Source organism: Melanaphis sacchari, unplaced genomic scaffold, assembly GCF_002803265.2.
Source record: "Melanaphis sacchari strain LSU unplaced genomic scaffold, SCAv2.0 Contig43_pilon_pilon, whole genome shotgun sequence".
NCBI lineage: Eukaryota > Metazoa > Arthropoda > Insecta > Hemiptera > Aphididae > Melanaphis > Melanaphis sacchari.
The window spans coordinates 2373048-2389540 of record NW_020271284.1 but is presented as its reverse complement, the minus strand read 5'-3'; the positions used below and the strand labels follow the sequence as shown (position 1 = coordinate 2389540).

The 16493-nt window shown below is 28.6% G+C and overlaps 2 protein-coding genes across 3 annotated transcripts in view; both read left to right on the top strand.

Moving 5' to 3' along the window:
• LOC112597758 (ABC transporter G family member 9) overlaps window positions 1-8103 on the top strand; it is a 52402-nt gene extending 44299 nt beyond the window's left edge. For both annotated transcript variants that reach the window (XM_025343949.1, XM_025343950.1), the window contains exons 2-14: window positions 1380-1561; window positions 2695-2864; window positions 3102-3207; window positions 4512-4612; window positions 4689-4850; window positions 4926-5019; window positions 5112-5261; window positions 5377-5478; window positions 5560-5675; window positions 5745-5952; window positions 6102-6316; window positions 6389-6597; window positions 7394-8103. In XM_025343949.1, coding sequence (XP_025199734.1) covers window positions 1380-1561; window positions 2695-2864; window positions 3102-3207; window positions 4512-4612; window positions 4689-4850; window positions 4926-5019; window positions 5112-5261; window positions 5377-5478; window positions 5560-5675; window positions 5745-5952; window positions 6102-6316; window positions 6389-6597; window positions 7394-7580 — 2002 coding nt within the window. In that variant the 3' untranslated portion in view covers window positions 7581-8103. The remainder of the gene's footprint in view (window positions 1-1379; window positions 1562-2694; window positions 2865-3101; window positions 3208-4511; window positions 4613-4688; window positions 4851-4925; window positions 5020-5111; window positions 5262-5376; window positions 5479-5559; window positions 5676-5744; window positions 5953-6101; window positions 6317-6388; window positions 6598-7393) is intronic.
• A 6784-nt stretch (window positions 8104-14887) lies between these two features.
• LOC112597780 (39S ribosomal protein L4, mitochondrial) lies at window positions 14888-16322 on the top strand. The gene is made up of 7 exons (XM_025343990.1): window positions 14888-14941; window positions 15079-15203; window positions 15272-15462; window positions 15531-15755; window positions 15814-15923; window positions 16012-16085; window positions 16152-16322. The coding sequence occupies exons 2-7, from the start codon at window positions 15104-15106 to the stop codon at window positions 16298-16300; spliced, it is 849 nt and encodes a 282-aa protein (XP_025199775.1). The 5' UTR covers window positions 14888-14941; window positions 15079-15103; the 3' UTR covers window positions 16301-16322.
• Window positions 16323-16493: the final 171 nt, after the last annotated feature.

Below are 16493 nucleotides of genomic sequence, written 5' to 3'. Positions count from 1 at the left end.
TATCTCAGACGTCTGTCGTAATAAAATGTATGCTTAATACGATAGACATCTACTATGCAGTTATAATATCTACAGATTAAGCCTACGCAGTCTAATAATCTACTGTACGCAGCATTTATAGCAATTTAATTCGTTAAGATTTAATTACCGACAACCTATAATAATATGTTGTAATTACAAATAAAAACTTGATGAGTAGTAACCATTTTATAATATAAATAAGTGTTTTTCATCGATCCTACTATATAATGTTGAAATACAGTGCATTGGGGTTAAATACAACTAAAAAAAAAAAAAAAACGTTCATAGATATACAACGATAAACGTAACGCAGAATAATTTAAACGACAGATAACATGTTAAAAAAAATACATACTCGTTATATATAATAATATCATGACGATTCACGAATATTAGGTTTTTATCGCCTTATTATTATTTTTGCCGTATTAATGGAATGGATTAGCGCCACGCTCACAATATTAAAACAACCATAGCAGTTCTAGCGCGTAATATATTTCAAAAATTTAAAAGAGTATTTTGAAATCAGATGAGGTTATTGTGAAGCTTTATCTCATTATACGATACAGTATAATATTAACTCCCGCGCAGTACTGTGCCGTTACGTTATAAACGTTGTTATATTATGCGCCCAACGAACTGAGAAGTAAATATGTAATAAATATTGTAAATTGTAGCTCGATCTGCTTTTTACATCACAAAATCACTGCAGACAGACAAAATATATGCGGTGAATAATAACAATAATTGTATTTATCGTCAAGTCAGTGGTGTATAAATTATTATTATATATGTATTTAATGTAGTGCGCACGACTGTATAACGGATAAAATAAAATATTACTGCTGCGCATTTGCTGCACTCGCATAATACATCACACGAACTGAATAATAAATAACAATAATAATAACAATAGTCGTAATTCGGGAATAAATGAAATTGCGTATGGTTTTTTAATCGGTGTTAACTAATGCTAAATGATTGCGAGACCCGAAAATTCGCAATGTCGAATCAAAATCGGTCCACACACATACACACACACATACAATATTTATTTGCGTACGATGTTTTCGTCTGGTAAATATATATAGCTGGTTCGTTGACATCTGCTGCAGCGTTATACATTACGTGGGTCGGTGAACTTATTGTAATAACATTTTTGTCTCTTGATCAAATAATCGAAATTAACCGAATAACGTCGTCGGTCGACAAAAACAGTAAAATTTAATAATATTTTAGAATCGTAGTACGCTGCAGCAATGCATTGAATTCATGCCGCTTAAACCATAAAGTTATTACATAAGTACAACTATAATATTATAGTATTATGATAATAATTATAAAATATACTATTACAGGTTGGAAAACGGGGTAAACGTACAAGAACCTCCAGGATGTATGCATCCGTTACCCGCACATCGGCCGATCGAGCTGACTTTCAGCAACCTGACGGTGACGTTAGACGACAAAAGACACGTGCTGAAGAACATCAGTGGAATTGTGAAACCAGGGCAAGTGTTAGCCGTAATGGGTCCTTCAGGTGAGTTCAATATCATACTCTGTTAAGTTCTATATAAACATACGAAATAGCTGGTACAATACATCAATAAAACGACGCGTTATATTTAGTTACAATAGTGACGTCCGCATAAATTATTAAATCTAAAAAAGGAATAGACACAAAATACCTACGCGAACATCTATGCCGTAAAAATTAAATACTCATTAAAGTTTAAACATTTTTAAGCCATAAAAATATAATACATATTAAAGAAGATATAAGTACTGTTAGTCATTATAAAGCATTACACATTTTTTTAACGAATAAATGATAAAAAAATAATGAGCTCCCTGAATGTAAATACACCTGGAGAGTAGCTGTTTGAACTTTAAAGCTTTTCAATTTCAAGTTTCAACCATTCTTATATAAACAAATATTCTATAATAAAAAAATAATAAACAACAGTTGACCTTAAACATATTACCTCCCCACTTGTTGAAGTATACATATTCAGGACTTTCTTTATGATGTTATAGGTACCATTGGAGAAATAATGTCCAATGCTCCAATCGGTATACAATCTCATAGAATGTATTACTAAAGTAAGCTTTTCAACCAAAAAATAACAATACAATAATATTTTTACTTTTTAACCAACTCGCCAACATATGAAAATAATTATGTGACACTAGTTTTAAATGCTTCATCGAAGTTTCTATGCTTAATTTAAGTTTCACGATTTAGATCCAGTAATACTAACGAATTCAATAATTTTTAATTAAATTACTTTTGTATATCTATAATTTATTACTATATTCCGTTACTGACACAGGTAAAATTTATAGATTATGGAAATAAATAATGCTATATAGTTGAGTATTTCACAAAAATAACACGTATTTTTATTGCATTATGATAATATAATGTATAATAGTTGATAATTAAATTGTTTCCACGTTAGGATAAATATCTATAAGACGTAATCTGATGTTTTTAACGATATTCAACCGTAGGAAACCAGAATTTTATCAAAATATTACTTATATTATATTTATGACGTAGATATAGGTACATGTTAAAGAGTATATCGGGTAAAATAATAATATAATAAACCGATCGCGCTCATAATTTTAATAATAATTTCGACTTTTTTTTTTTTTTACATTTTATAGGATGTGGTAAAACAACTTTGTTAAACTGTTTATCGGGCCGGACAAAGTTGGATTCGGGGTGCATACATCTGAACCGCGAACGTCTGAACAAGCGGTGTAAGCGGCGCATCTGTTACGTATTACAACAAGACATCTTCTTCCCGGACTTGACTATGAGACAGACTCTCGAGGTATGTGTTTGGGTGTTTAAGCGCGCGTAAAATGCAATTTGGAGACATTTGCGTTTACGAGTAACAATGACATATCGACACGGCGGCGACGATAATTATTTTGATAAAATATAACGTCGTCGCGCCGTATACCTATAATAACGAAATAATTATTGTCGTATAGTAACTAATGAGCGACGACTAATATTATAAATACTCTCTTTTTTTTTTTCTTTTTTTTCATATTCGCAATCGCAGTACGCGGCATTGCTGAGACTTCCCGATTCGTTATCTCACAGCCAGAAAATGCAGTACGTCGATCACATCATTGACGTGCTCGACCTGAACAACTGTCAAGACACAAGTATGTAAATCCGCGTCGTGTGTACGCTACTACCATTACGGGCGCCCCGGGTCCCCCGATTAATGGCGGCGGCGGCGGCGGCGGCGCGCGCACGCGCGTTATTATTTTAGCACGTAGATCGATATTATAAATCAGATTAGAATAATCGTTGGAAACGAATAACCAAACGATATTACGCGCGTACCTACGCCGCGCAACAAACGCGCACGCGGGGACCGCTGAACGCGAGTGCGCTTTGTTCGGTCGGGGCGCTGTATAGCAGCAATACGACGGCGGCGGTTGCATAACCGATCGAGAAATAAAACCGCATCGAAAATACAAAAAAAGCGAATAACAAGTGTGTACGAGTATTATACGCTAATCTATCGCAAAGGTTAGCCAAGGTTACCCTTAGCACTGCGCTATATTTATATATATATATATATAATATATAATATATATATAAATATACGTACGTACGTGTGTGTGTGTGTGTGTGTGTGTGTGTGTGCGCGCGATTGCCGCGCATTATCTACGCCTTTATTTTAAAATAAATAATATATAATATACGTGTGCACACGGTATGTGTAATCACTGTAATATAATGATGATGATGATGAATTATTACCCATATATTATGATAATATATTTTATGGTTTCCACGACAAAAAACCCGAACGTCTCCGACGTTCCAGCGATCGAACTTTCGCGCACGTCTGCCGCGTATTTTTAGTTTTCGAAACGTGCGCCCGCCCAGTAGTGCCTAACGATTTTGGCGAATCTCCGGGCAGTACGGCGTAAGCTCGGTAATACCGCGTCTTTTGTTTTCGTAGCCATATTATAATGCGTGTTGTGGTACGCGCGTTCCCGAGAATTTACGCGGCTTATCGGTAAAGAGTTTAGATGTTTTCTACGGAGATTCGTATTCGGTTTACCGTTTTCTCGTAAAATGAATAATTCACCGTCAATAAATTACCGCGCCTCGTCCGTATATGACGGTATATATATCGAGCACTGCAGGCAAAGACAATAATATAGAATAATAACGCTGATGCGGTAATATCAAATCGCCAGTTTCCTCGTTATCGTTACCAGATATTTTATTTTGTACATTTTTTCGACCAAAATCACTTTCAACATAATATTATGTTGAATTGCGTTTAACAGTAACATTAAAACTCTCTGCTGTTATTGATTAATATCATACAAAAACATTTACTAATTATTAAACTATTTATTCACATTATTTTGTTTTCAAACTTTATAATAAGCACATGTGAATTAACACCAAACTAATCTTACGCATGTACTTTGTTTGATTTTAGTTATCGGGGACTACATGAAACGCGGTTTGTCCGGGGGTGAAAAGAAACGAGCAAACATCGCTTGCGAACTCTTAACCAATCCCGCTCTAATGCTGCTAGATGTAAGTATAAGACTTGGTAGTCGAAAATCTACTAATTTGCGTTTAACTAAATTTTACTCACTATGTTAACATATAGGAACCCACGACTGGATTAGACTCTCATTCGGCTTACAAATTGATGTTATCGTTAAAGAAATACGCCGAAAAAGAAGGGAAAACTATTGTAGTTACTGTTCACCAACCGTCGTCGCAAATATTCCATATGTTTGACCAACTACTTTTAATCTGTAATGGGCAGGTACGACAATCTACAAAAAAAAAAAAATCAAAAATGTTTTTATTTTATACATTCTAAAACCATTTTCATGTTTAGACTGCATACTTTGGTGACATCAATAAAGTAGTAAATTTCTTTAGTAACATTGGAATGACGATAGCCCCACATTACAATCCAGCCGACTTCATTCGTAAGTTTTATTAAATATAGTGTTTAATTATCTATAGCCTATTATTTGTTAAGGTTATATTTTATTAAGACTGCGATACAATTTGTTTATAGTGGAACAAGTAAAAGGCACGGAAGAAATGAAACAGAAGATAATAACCGCCGCACAACAAGCCCAGGACGACTATTATCAACAAGAATTGTTACATTTGAACTGCACGTGTGACAAGTACCTAACTAACTATCGTCACAATCATAGCAATGGTATAATTATTATTTTTTATTGTAATGAACCTTATCGTAATTAAATACACACCAACAAATGTTAAAAAACTAGTATTCTATACCTAATGACATCTAATAATTTGCTTATGTACAGATAACTATCAATGGCCCATGAACGCTAACAATGGTCATATTTGTACAGCATTCAGCGATTCGTCTACAGACAGCAATGAAAAATGTTACACTACTATTAGAGGTATGTATAAAATTTAGTTTTCTCATGTAAACATACTTTTTATGATCGACATTGTTTGTTTAATTTTCGCATTTATTGCAGTTCATGAAGATGAGGCAAGAACTTTATGGCCCGATAGCCAGAGTCATTCTTCAACTTCTACATCCGATGAAGACTTCACTTGGCAATGGCCCACCAGTTTTTGGACACAGTTCAAGGTAACAACATATCATTAAATAGTATGAGTATAATAAGACACAAGATTTATATGGTATTTTATTGTTTAGGTTTTAAGTCAAAGAAACTTCCAAGAAGCCCGTCCTCAAATGTTGAGCACTTTGAATTGGGTGCAAACCATTGCACTTGGCTTATTAGCTGGTCTGCTGTGGTTTCAATTGCCTCGTACAGAAGAATCGCTACATAACATCCAGGGGTGGATGTTTTTTTCCACTACTTATTGGATGCTTTTTGCTCATTTTGGTACATTATCGTCTTGTAAGTACCTATACAATATAATCTAATAATACTCGTGCGAAACAACGAGAGTACATTTATAAATGTACATTATATTTTCATATACATATATAGTTATATTACTATGGCTGTACTCAGATCAATAATTGTGATTTTATTGTTTAATACAGTCCCTCCCGAAAGAGAAGTTATTAATAAAGAACGCCAGAGTGGAGCGTATCGTTTGAGCGCGTATTACCTGGCCAAAATGGTCGGCGAACTGCCGTTGACAATCACCTTGCCAGCTGTCTATCATCTGATCTCCTACCCAATGCTCGGCATGCATAGTTTTAGTACATTCTTCACCCTATTAATGTTTCTACTGTTAAATACCATTGTCGCTCAGGTAAATTCAATTAGAATACATTTGGTAGTGCTATTTATCTGATTACTAATAAAAATACTTTTCCATTTACAGAGCGTCGGATTTTTTGTGGGAGCGTTTTGCATGGACATGCAAGTCTCGATTACAATCAGCGCCTTGTACACACTGGCCACACAACTTTTTGGCGGCTACTTGGCGACAAATATTCCTAGCTGGTTGCAGTGGATGCAGTATCTCAGCATGGTGCATTACGCCTATCAAAATATGCAAATCGTCGAATTTAGCGACGGGGAACCAATCATGTAAGTGCCAACCATATATGCGCTTACCTATGTCTTATACGTAACTAATATAATACTCTGGTTTAATTTAATACCTACTCGTATATGTAATAATGCTAAAATCCACATATTATTGTGGGCGAGGGGAATTACTTTAATGAACCACAATGATGGAATTTCAATTTTTTTCAATTTTTTTTTAAAGTAGTTACATGAAATTTCTGAAAAATTAGTTTAATCAAAAATAACGACTTTCAGATTAAAATTTTATAACATGTTCTATTTCACTCCATTTGTTAAATAACTTAAAATAGGATTATAAAAATATAATAAATTATCTTGTTGTCTATAACTTCCCTGATGATAATTCTCAAACAAATAACATACAATTAATTAAAAAATCAAAATTCATAAAAAGTACGTTTTATAGCCATTTTAGATCTTATTTATACAATAAATAAGTATACCTAGTTTTTAATTGATGAGTAGATAACCTACAGGTATTGGTGGTTTATCTATACTTTATTTGTCGATAATTATTTTAATACCTACATAAATTTAATGTAGTTTGTATTTTGTGATATCAGCTTTTAACATTTGTGATATTTACCGAGATGTATAATTTGTATCTAATTATAAGTATATAATAAAATATAACTGATAATAAGTAAAATATTAATACAAGGTCAGTTTTAGTTCTCTTAGGACCCACTATATATCTATTAACACATATACTATAACTATAATAGCTATCTTATTTCTTTACTTACCTTTTTCTTATGTTATATATTATTAACGTAGTATGTTTTTCATACAGGTGCAGTGCAAAACAATCCAAGTATGCGGTATGTGAAAACTCTACTTTTATACCAGCGTTGGACATTGTAAATGCACAAGGTGCATCGTTCCCATTATGGCTGAACACAATGATACTGTTCGGCTTCCTTATCGTGTTCAGATTGTTAGGTTATCTAGTATTGCGTTTCATCCGAAAACCAAAGTGAATACCTAAACCGTTAATGGCTGTGAGCGATTAACATTTTTAATTATTAATCGTTTTATAAAAACATAAATATGGCTGTGTCATTTTAGACATTATAATATTTTTTATCTCGTTATAAATATTAAACTTAGAGACTCGTTTTTCAACTCGATAATACCCCGAACTCATTTCCTAACGCTAAAATTTGGTGCTTGTACCTATTTTGATCGGATTTCGGGAAAAGCGGTGTGAGATGTGTTATACGTATTTATATGTCGCATTGTTTTGATTTTTGTACTACATCGTAATAATGTTTTTAAATGTTGCATAAAAATTATTTTAAGACTTTAATTACCTATTTTTTTAATTTTTAAAAATTATTGTATAATTATTGTTTTACTAAGTTCGAACACACAGAATTTTTTGTCACTAATACCTCTGAGATGAAATTTTGTTATTCTGTTCGTACAGATATTTTGTTACTACTTAGATAATCACATTTTTAATTTTTACTTTAAAAATGCTTTATTAATTTTAATTGAATCACTATTCACCGTTATTTTATTTTATAGTGTATGAATTATTCATTTTTTTTTTTTTAACTATAAATATTGTATTTATTTTTTTTTGTTCTTATTTATTACCATTTAAGCGGTACAAAAAATGTTAATTTTGTTAATATATATATATATATTTTTTTTTTTTGTAATTTGATAGTTTTTGTAAGCAATAATAATTTCTAACTACAGTTTCTGTAATTTTTGACTGGCCTGTATAAAGTCATAATTGTTTTTATTGTAATACAATATAAAATTTCTATTATTGAAAAAAAACATACAATTAAAATGTTTTATTTGTATTTTTTTTTTATATATATTATATATATATATTAAATATTCATGTTGCTATTGAATATGATGCATTTGAATATTTAATAAAATTATTACTTCGATTATTTTATGTTTAAAACTGCCAGAATAAATATAATATACTCGAATGTTCCATATACCTATGTGTCATATAATTATATTTAATTAATATTTTATTTTATGAAGACAAAAAAATCATTTACGTATTATATTACTATTTATAATTTGAAAATTCATTGACATAATTCTTACTAAAACATGAATTATATGCGTATTAATACATGTGAGGCTTTGAGTAACATTAGCCACTGGAGTCCTAAAATGTTTGATAATGGGTTAGGCTACGAGCTTAATAATATACTAAAATTTTTGATATTTTATCAAAAATTACAAGTATATAATTAATACATATTTTTTATCACAGTTAAAACTAAAAAATATGAGCATATAATTTAACCAATAAAAACCAATGAAATAAACGATTTTAGAGAGGAAATACATTTTAATTTTTTTTTAAGTTTATTTATTTATACACTTTCTAAAGAGCTAATAACTATATTAAATATACAATAATATATACTTACGCTCTATATCATATTTGTATATTTTATTATAATTTATATGTTATTAAAGTTATAATAGCTATAACTCATGTATTACAATTAAAGCCAATTTCAAATAGTTTTAATATTTACTATATATAATAAATATTTATAAAATTAAGATTAACTACATAATACTTTATAGACATCACGCAAGTAAAAAAAAGTGAGTTAGTAAATAACAGTAAATTAGTACTTTTATTAAATAATTTAATTCACGATCTTTATTTAGAAATAAAGACAATTGTATTTACAATATTAATGATACAGTAATCTAATCAAAGAAGAAAAATAAAAAACATGTGGTTCACATAGTTAGAGTAAATATGTACATAATAGTACTAATAACATTATAGTAAGATACTAAAAATGCTCTTGTTATTTAACTTGACATGTATGGTACTCGGTTTTACTGGGTTATAAAAATGTATTATAGTTTGTGAGCATTTAGCGTATTAGTGATTAGTTTTATTCCATTTAAAAAGCTTATATAGATAAAAAGATAATCGTCAATAAGTATTTCTTTTAACATCTTACAGAATAGGTCAAAATTATTTATAGGATTAATAAATATTAATAGGAGTAGATGTTTTGGTAGTGATATTTATAAATTGATAATAGAATCCGATGTATTGGTAATTGATTTCAAAAACTCAGTTTACATAATTTCTATCTTTGTAGTTAACGAATTGAATAAAGTTTAACACTAAAATTGTTTAGCGAAGAGAATTTTTTTTGGTATTTGGCTACCGTAGTACGGATACTGTTAATTTTTTTTAACAAACCGTGTGTAGTAATGTCTGTATTAATGGCTGAAGAATTGTTATTATTATTTTGATCACTCTATATTTACATGTTTTTTGAATAATTAGTGGAGATACTGAAAGCGTGTTTCGAGGCAAAAAGATAATGTAATTTAACTTTCAGAGTAGACTTCGTGATTAAAGATAATAATAGAGCCATGTCGGAAAAAAAACACCGCCACCCAAATTTAAATTAATTAAAATTGATACTGTTTTCTTAATTTAGTAGATGCTACTTTAAAATTGCGACATATTAATACCTGTTTAAACTTTTATCGGTGTTAAGACGATTTCACTGATTTTTAAATGCAGGAAAAAAATTAACGGGTATTTAATATACAATTATTAGAATTATAAACAGAGAAAACTAAATGTAATAAAGCGTGATTAGCTGAATAATCTAACATTATCAGATTTATACTGTAAAAGAAATTTCAAGTTCAAATTTAGACAGTATTAGATATTTAAACGAAAAATAACGACGTTAGTTATTTTACTGCAATTCAATCACATTTTTCGTAGGGACTTGAAATTATTACTTACCTATATAATACATTTTACTGTAGGTAATTACAATTTCAAAATAATTAGTTAATTTTAAGTAACAACCTATTTATAGTATGAACATTAATAGCGATAATATATGATATAAATATATATATATGTACTATTATAATAATTAAATATTAATTATAAGAATAATGAAATGTTTTCGGTAAAAATTGAATCAACCGTAATACTAACAATAAGCTATTTCAATTACAATAATAAAAACATGTCATGAAATATATTAAGTGATATATGGAGCAATGTCAACGCTCCGAATCATTTTTCATATATATTTTAAAATTGTATATATCAATACAATATAATTGAATTAAAATTGAACATATTCATTACCTTAATCAATTCAACATTTACTGTATAGTAGAGCGATATCAAATTTAATATTTTTTTTATATAGCACCTTTTACTTTCACTTTTAAACACCACTAACGTCTAACCGTCTTCTAAATAAAGGTTATTTATATTATATTCACAGTATATACAGATGTGTAGTGTGAGGAAAGAATTAAATTTATTAAGTAAACATATGTCCGGAAACCAACATAAATAATTACTAAAAATCATAACGCGAGCACAGTGGTGGATTTGAGGGTTCAAATAAAGTCGGCAAATCCAAAAGAGGGGCCTCGTAAAAAATTTCAATAACATACTTACCCCTATATTACAAAACCGCTCGCGAAAACAATGCCCAACCAACATTTCTTTTATAAAATTAATAGAAAATTTTTTTTATTTTTTTTTTTATAAAATATGAACTCTACACAAAAAGTGTTTATTTATTTTTTAATAAAGGATAAAAAAGTACATATTTCTAGGTATGATTTGATTTTTTAAATTAATCGATCAATTAATAATAAAATAAAAAGTAAAGTATGAACGCCGCAGTGTAGGTACGAACTATATGTGCACCAACGACGAGTTAATGGTATACAACGTAGAAATATAAGTGAATATCAATTGGTGGTGTGGAGGTAACTACTCACTACCTCTATTTATAATAATATCAACAAAAAAATTTATATTTATTCTGCGGCGGAAACAATGTCCTAATCCGTTAAATGGTTATAATGTATAAACATATGCAATATGCAATTTTTACAAGGCTCTGTTTATCATATTTTTCAATATTATATACGTTGCGACTTGGCGAATTTATCGCGAAAACGATAATCAATAAATCATAATTTACGCGAAAGGGCCGCTGATTAAGTAATGAAAAGATCATTATACTTACAAAATTGTTGTTTTTATTTGTCATGCAATCTTGATTGCGTCTTCATGCGACTTGTCGTTACGTCGAATTAGAATCAAATGATTAAAATAATAGATTTTACTATTTTAGTAGTCACAAACACAAACGACTGTTGATACTTAATGGTTATTTTAGTTTCCGCGATAACAAAGTAGCTACCTACTTTGTATTGGTGTATTTTAATTTGTATTATATGGGAAAACCTATGCAGCGTAATTGATTACGTTATAACATCGATTATAATTATTATAAATAATATGATTTGTGATCAATGCCCATTAGCTACTACGTAGAAATGTAGAATGTTGAATTACTTATAATTACTTATTATTTTAATTTACGTATATAATGAAGTATTTCTAAATATTTAAATTATTTTATTAATAAAACAATAGTAAATTATATTCCAGTTTACAATATACATTTTCTTTTTTTTTTTGGTCAAAATTAAAAAAAATCAATTACATAATTTAGGAGGGCCTCAGTACACAATGAAGGAGAGGGCCCATCGGCATTTGCTGACTAAACGACTCATAAATCCGCCACTGCGCGTGCACTATTTAGTTAGTTTGTTTAATGAATAAATACCCACGAAAAATTATTCAAATTGAAAAAACAATTAATAAAACTCCGTACACTAGCAGAAATCATTAAAATATCTATATGATTTATAAGTTTAACACGGCGTATTATGTAGGCAATTTAGGCCCATCATCATGACTTAATGTTCACAAATCGTAATATTTTATCATATCTGTTATACAGATAAACCAAGCACTAACCATAGAAAACAAAATAATAATGTGTATAATTTTAAAGTCAACTTATGCTAAATCAGCTTATGATTTTTATAGGAACAGGGAAGATTTATAGTATTTTTCATCATGCGGCCACCTACAGATATTGGTTATTATAAAAATCATCTATAAGTAGTTAATTATAATTAACAAGTAAAAAGTTAATTTTTTTAATTTTCTCAACTCAAACAGTTAGTTTAAAAATAATAATAATAATTTTATAAAAATAATTTACTAGTTTAATACTATCATTTTTGTTATGTTTTCTACTAAAATAATTCTGTTATTATTTACATTGTTTATTTTTAAATATTTCTATTAGTAATACATATTACATACCTACAGTTTTATTATCCCCAAAAGTTTCATAACACCCACAATATCTCTGTAATAAATCAATATATTTAGATGTGTTTTTTTTTTTTTTTTTTGTAGCAATAAAAAAGAATATTCAAATTAAATGACAGAAGTTTCAGATTTCTTTTTTCAAAAAAAATTTATGCAGTCTAGTTATTTTAATTATTATGATAGCCGTTAGTTATATATTACGTTTAAAACGATTAAACATGATTTTAAACAAATTAAGTTTTTGATTTCGTGCGTAAGAATAATAGCTATAATAGCAAAACACAAATTGCATGCTTAATTAATTCCACAATTGAAAAGCGGATTTGTTTTAAAGTAAATTCGTCGTAAAAATAAATTTATCTTAAAATATTGGACACTGGGTTATTCTATGAAGTGATCAATTAAAATTATTAATGTTTTTTTTTTCATCTTTGCGTGATTTTTTCTTAGAACAATTTTTGATATTTTATAGAATTTAAAAAAATAAATAGAAATTGATCCTTAAAATTTTTACAATTTATTTATATTATCATTTTTATTATAATATGATGAAATTTTCAAAAAATTTTCTTTCTTTTTGAGTTATTTATAGGCATAAGAAATTTTCAATTTTTTGTTTCTATAAACATTAAAAAAAAAATTATTCGTGGAATCAAAATTTTTGAAAATTTAATCCAATATCCCCGATAAGTTGTTTTTTATTTTTTATTAATTGCTGTAAAAATATCGTAATAAAATATATTGATTTATCAAAAAAATACTTAAGGTTATACTGAACTTCTGGGACAAATATTGTACCCACTACTACAACACTAATGTCAGGTAAATATTTCAATAATTAGAAAACAATGGAAATTAACCTTTTTTGTGGTTGAAAATGGATAATAAAGGAAAATACTAACTCATTTTTAAAGAAAAATGAACCAATCTGAAATATATAAATCCCTGCCTGACTGCCAACCTATTTTTGGTTTTATTACCATTAATGATGATTACTTGTTAGTTTTTATAATTGTTATAGGTATTAAGTATGCTTATGGAGCAATGTGCCCTCCAATTGTTTTAAAAATCTACTATAAAAACTAAATTACAATCATAATAATAGGTAATGGTAATCAATAGTTCACACAATCAAATGTAAAATACTAAAATACCTATACCTAATTCGACCCATTATTAACATAATAAACGGCGCTTTGTGCAATATGCATTTCACAAATAAATCAAATCAAATAATACGTTTACAAAGACTTATAAACTACTTTTAAAAAGTATTCTAAATACCTCATTTTGTAATAATAATAAAAATAATATTTTAAATAATTTTAAGCAAACAAAATCAAATAAATAAAACATAGAATCTGTTAAAGATTCAATATAGTTTTATCGAGCCTCATACACAATATATAATGCACCACAATGGTGAAAATTATGTCACAAATGAAATACATTTACATTAAATAACTGAATATGTTACTCACAATCTTTTCGTTGAGGTCATGATGATTTATGTATTGATGAATAATAATGTATGTTACTGATACGGTGATCATTAACTGCTTAGTTTTTTGGTATAGGTATTGAATTACTAATTAATTATTTAAATGATGGCCGATAAAAGTTAAATAGATAATATACGTACCACGTAGGTATAATAAATACTAAATAGAATATTAATAATCACAAATTTGGTGGACTTATCACAAGTCAATTATTTGTGAGTTACGAACTGTAAACTATAATGAGTGTTAATACGTGTCATTTTATACTCTAGTTATAATTACTTTTATATTGAATCAGAACCAGAACATTATTATATTTAAATATTTTCATTAAATGATGTTTTCAAATCTTATTTTCCCTCGAAGAGTGCACATTATACAGTTTTGAGAACCAATGACTACAATATGATAAAAAAATACCTACCACGGTTGAAGTATTGATTGTAGTCCTTGAAAAGATATTTACATTCGGGAAAACTTTACAAGTGATAACAGGGATATCTGAAGTGATAACATCTAAAAGGCATTTAAATTTTTATTCCATAAGTTATAAAGTAAATCCAATTCAACTAAATGTAAAATACTAAATAAGTATATAAGTAATTAGTAATAAATAATATATTTATAAGTAATAATTTTGTCGGTAAGTATTTTTATGTTTAAACTCCTATTCATTAAGTACTTTTGTAGATTAATAATAAATAAATACATGGATTATGTTTAAATATTACTATTAATATAATTATAATATTACATAAGAGAATGTTCTATTTGTTATAGTTTATGAAATAAAAAAAGACATAAAATGTTATTTAATTGTTTGGCAAAACAAATTCGCACTCTCCCGTCAACATTCGCAGTGGCATGTCGGATGTCTACAGTGGCAGTAGAAAACGCCGACTTTAGTAAGTTTAATAGTTTTGTTCGTATATTTTTAAGATATACCAGTGTTTAATCAATTACAAATTCTCAGCCGAAGTCGAAGAACCACCAATGGTATACGGTGGATACACAAACTTACGCCAGGCATGGGTGTCTAATTTGGATACTATAAAGGAAAATCCTTCTACAATTATAGATTTGCATCCCCAAGTGTTTGGATCGAGACCAAGAATTGATATAATTCACGAAAATATTGTATGGCAAAGAAAATATAGATATGTTGTAAGTTTTTTTTTCTTTTATTTCATAAAATATTTTCCACTATACAAGTTTAAAAATCATTACCACAGAGTTACGCAAATACCAAAGTTACCGCTGAGGTATGCATGAGTAGTAAAAAACCTTGGCCACAAAAAGGTCAAGGACGTGCACGACATGGTACTAGACGTTCTCCGCTATTTAAAGGCGGATCTGTTATACACGGACCGCGTTCTCATACAACTCATTTTTATATGCTTCCATTCTACAAAAGAGTCTATGGACTTACTTCAACATTATCTGTTAAGCTAATTCAGGTATGTATGTTTTTGTCAAATTAATTTTCATATTTTGTTAACAAATGTTTTTATTCAGGATGATTTACACATAGTGAACAATTTAGATTTACCTACAGATGATCCAGGATACATGAATGATTTAGTTGATTCAAGATTATGGGGACCTTCAGTTCTATTTATTGACGAGTAACTATAATTATTGACTGATATTATTTTAGATTTAAAGAATTAGATATAAAATAATGATTTAATGATTTTATATACATTTTTATAGTACTGATACAATGCCAAGAAATATCAGTTTAGCATTGAACCAAATTAAACACATGAATCTTATGCCAGTTTATGGTAAGTTTTCTTAAATAAAATGTATAAATTACTTAACTCAAATCTACTTATTTATAATTATTTTAGGTTTAAATGTGTACAGTATGCTAAAACATGAAACCCTTGTTTTGACTGTTGCTGCAGTGAAAAAAATTCAGGAACGACTTCTTTACCAATTACATAGGCCTGATGGTCATCAAGCTACTAAGAAGTTTATGTTAAATAAGCAGCATTAATACAAATAATCTTGAAAATCTATTAAACTAGTTGTTTTTAGTAAACATTTTATCATTGTAAAGAAAAAATATTTCTGATTGAATACATTTTTCAAACTTTTCACTTATTAAATTTTGTTATAAAATTTGAAGAATGCTTTCTAGTTGACACAATATTTGATGAATTTATTTTTTACACAGTTACAAAGGCAAA

What these genes read in the sequence shown, in the direction of transcription:
- LOC112597780 (XM_025343990.1), top strand. Translation starts at nt 15,104, where the DNA reads ATGTTATTTAATTGTTTGGCAAAACAAATTCGCACTCTCCCGTCAACA. An exon ending in AGTAGAAAACGCCGACTTTA is followed by an intron (nt 15,204 to 15,271) that starts GTAAGTTTAATA and finishes ACAAATTCTCAG; the next exon opens with CCGAAGTCGAAGAACCACCA. An exon ending in TCAGTTCTATTTATTGACGA is followed by an intron (nt 15,924 to 16,011) that starts GTAACTATAATT and finishes ACATTTTTATAG; the next exon opens with TACTGATACAATGCCAAGAA.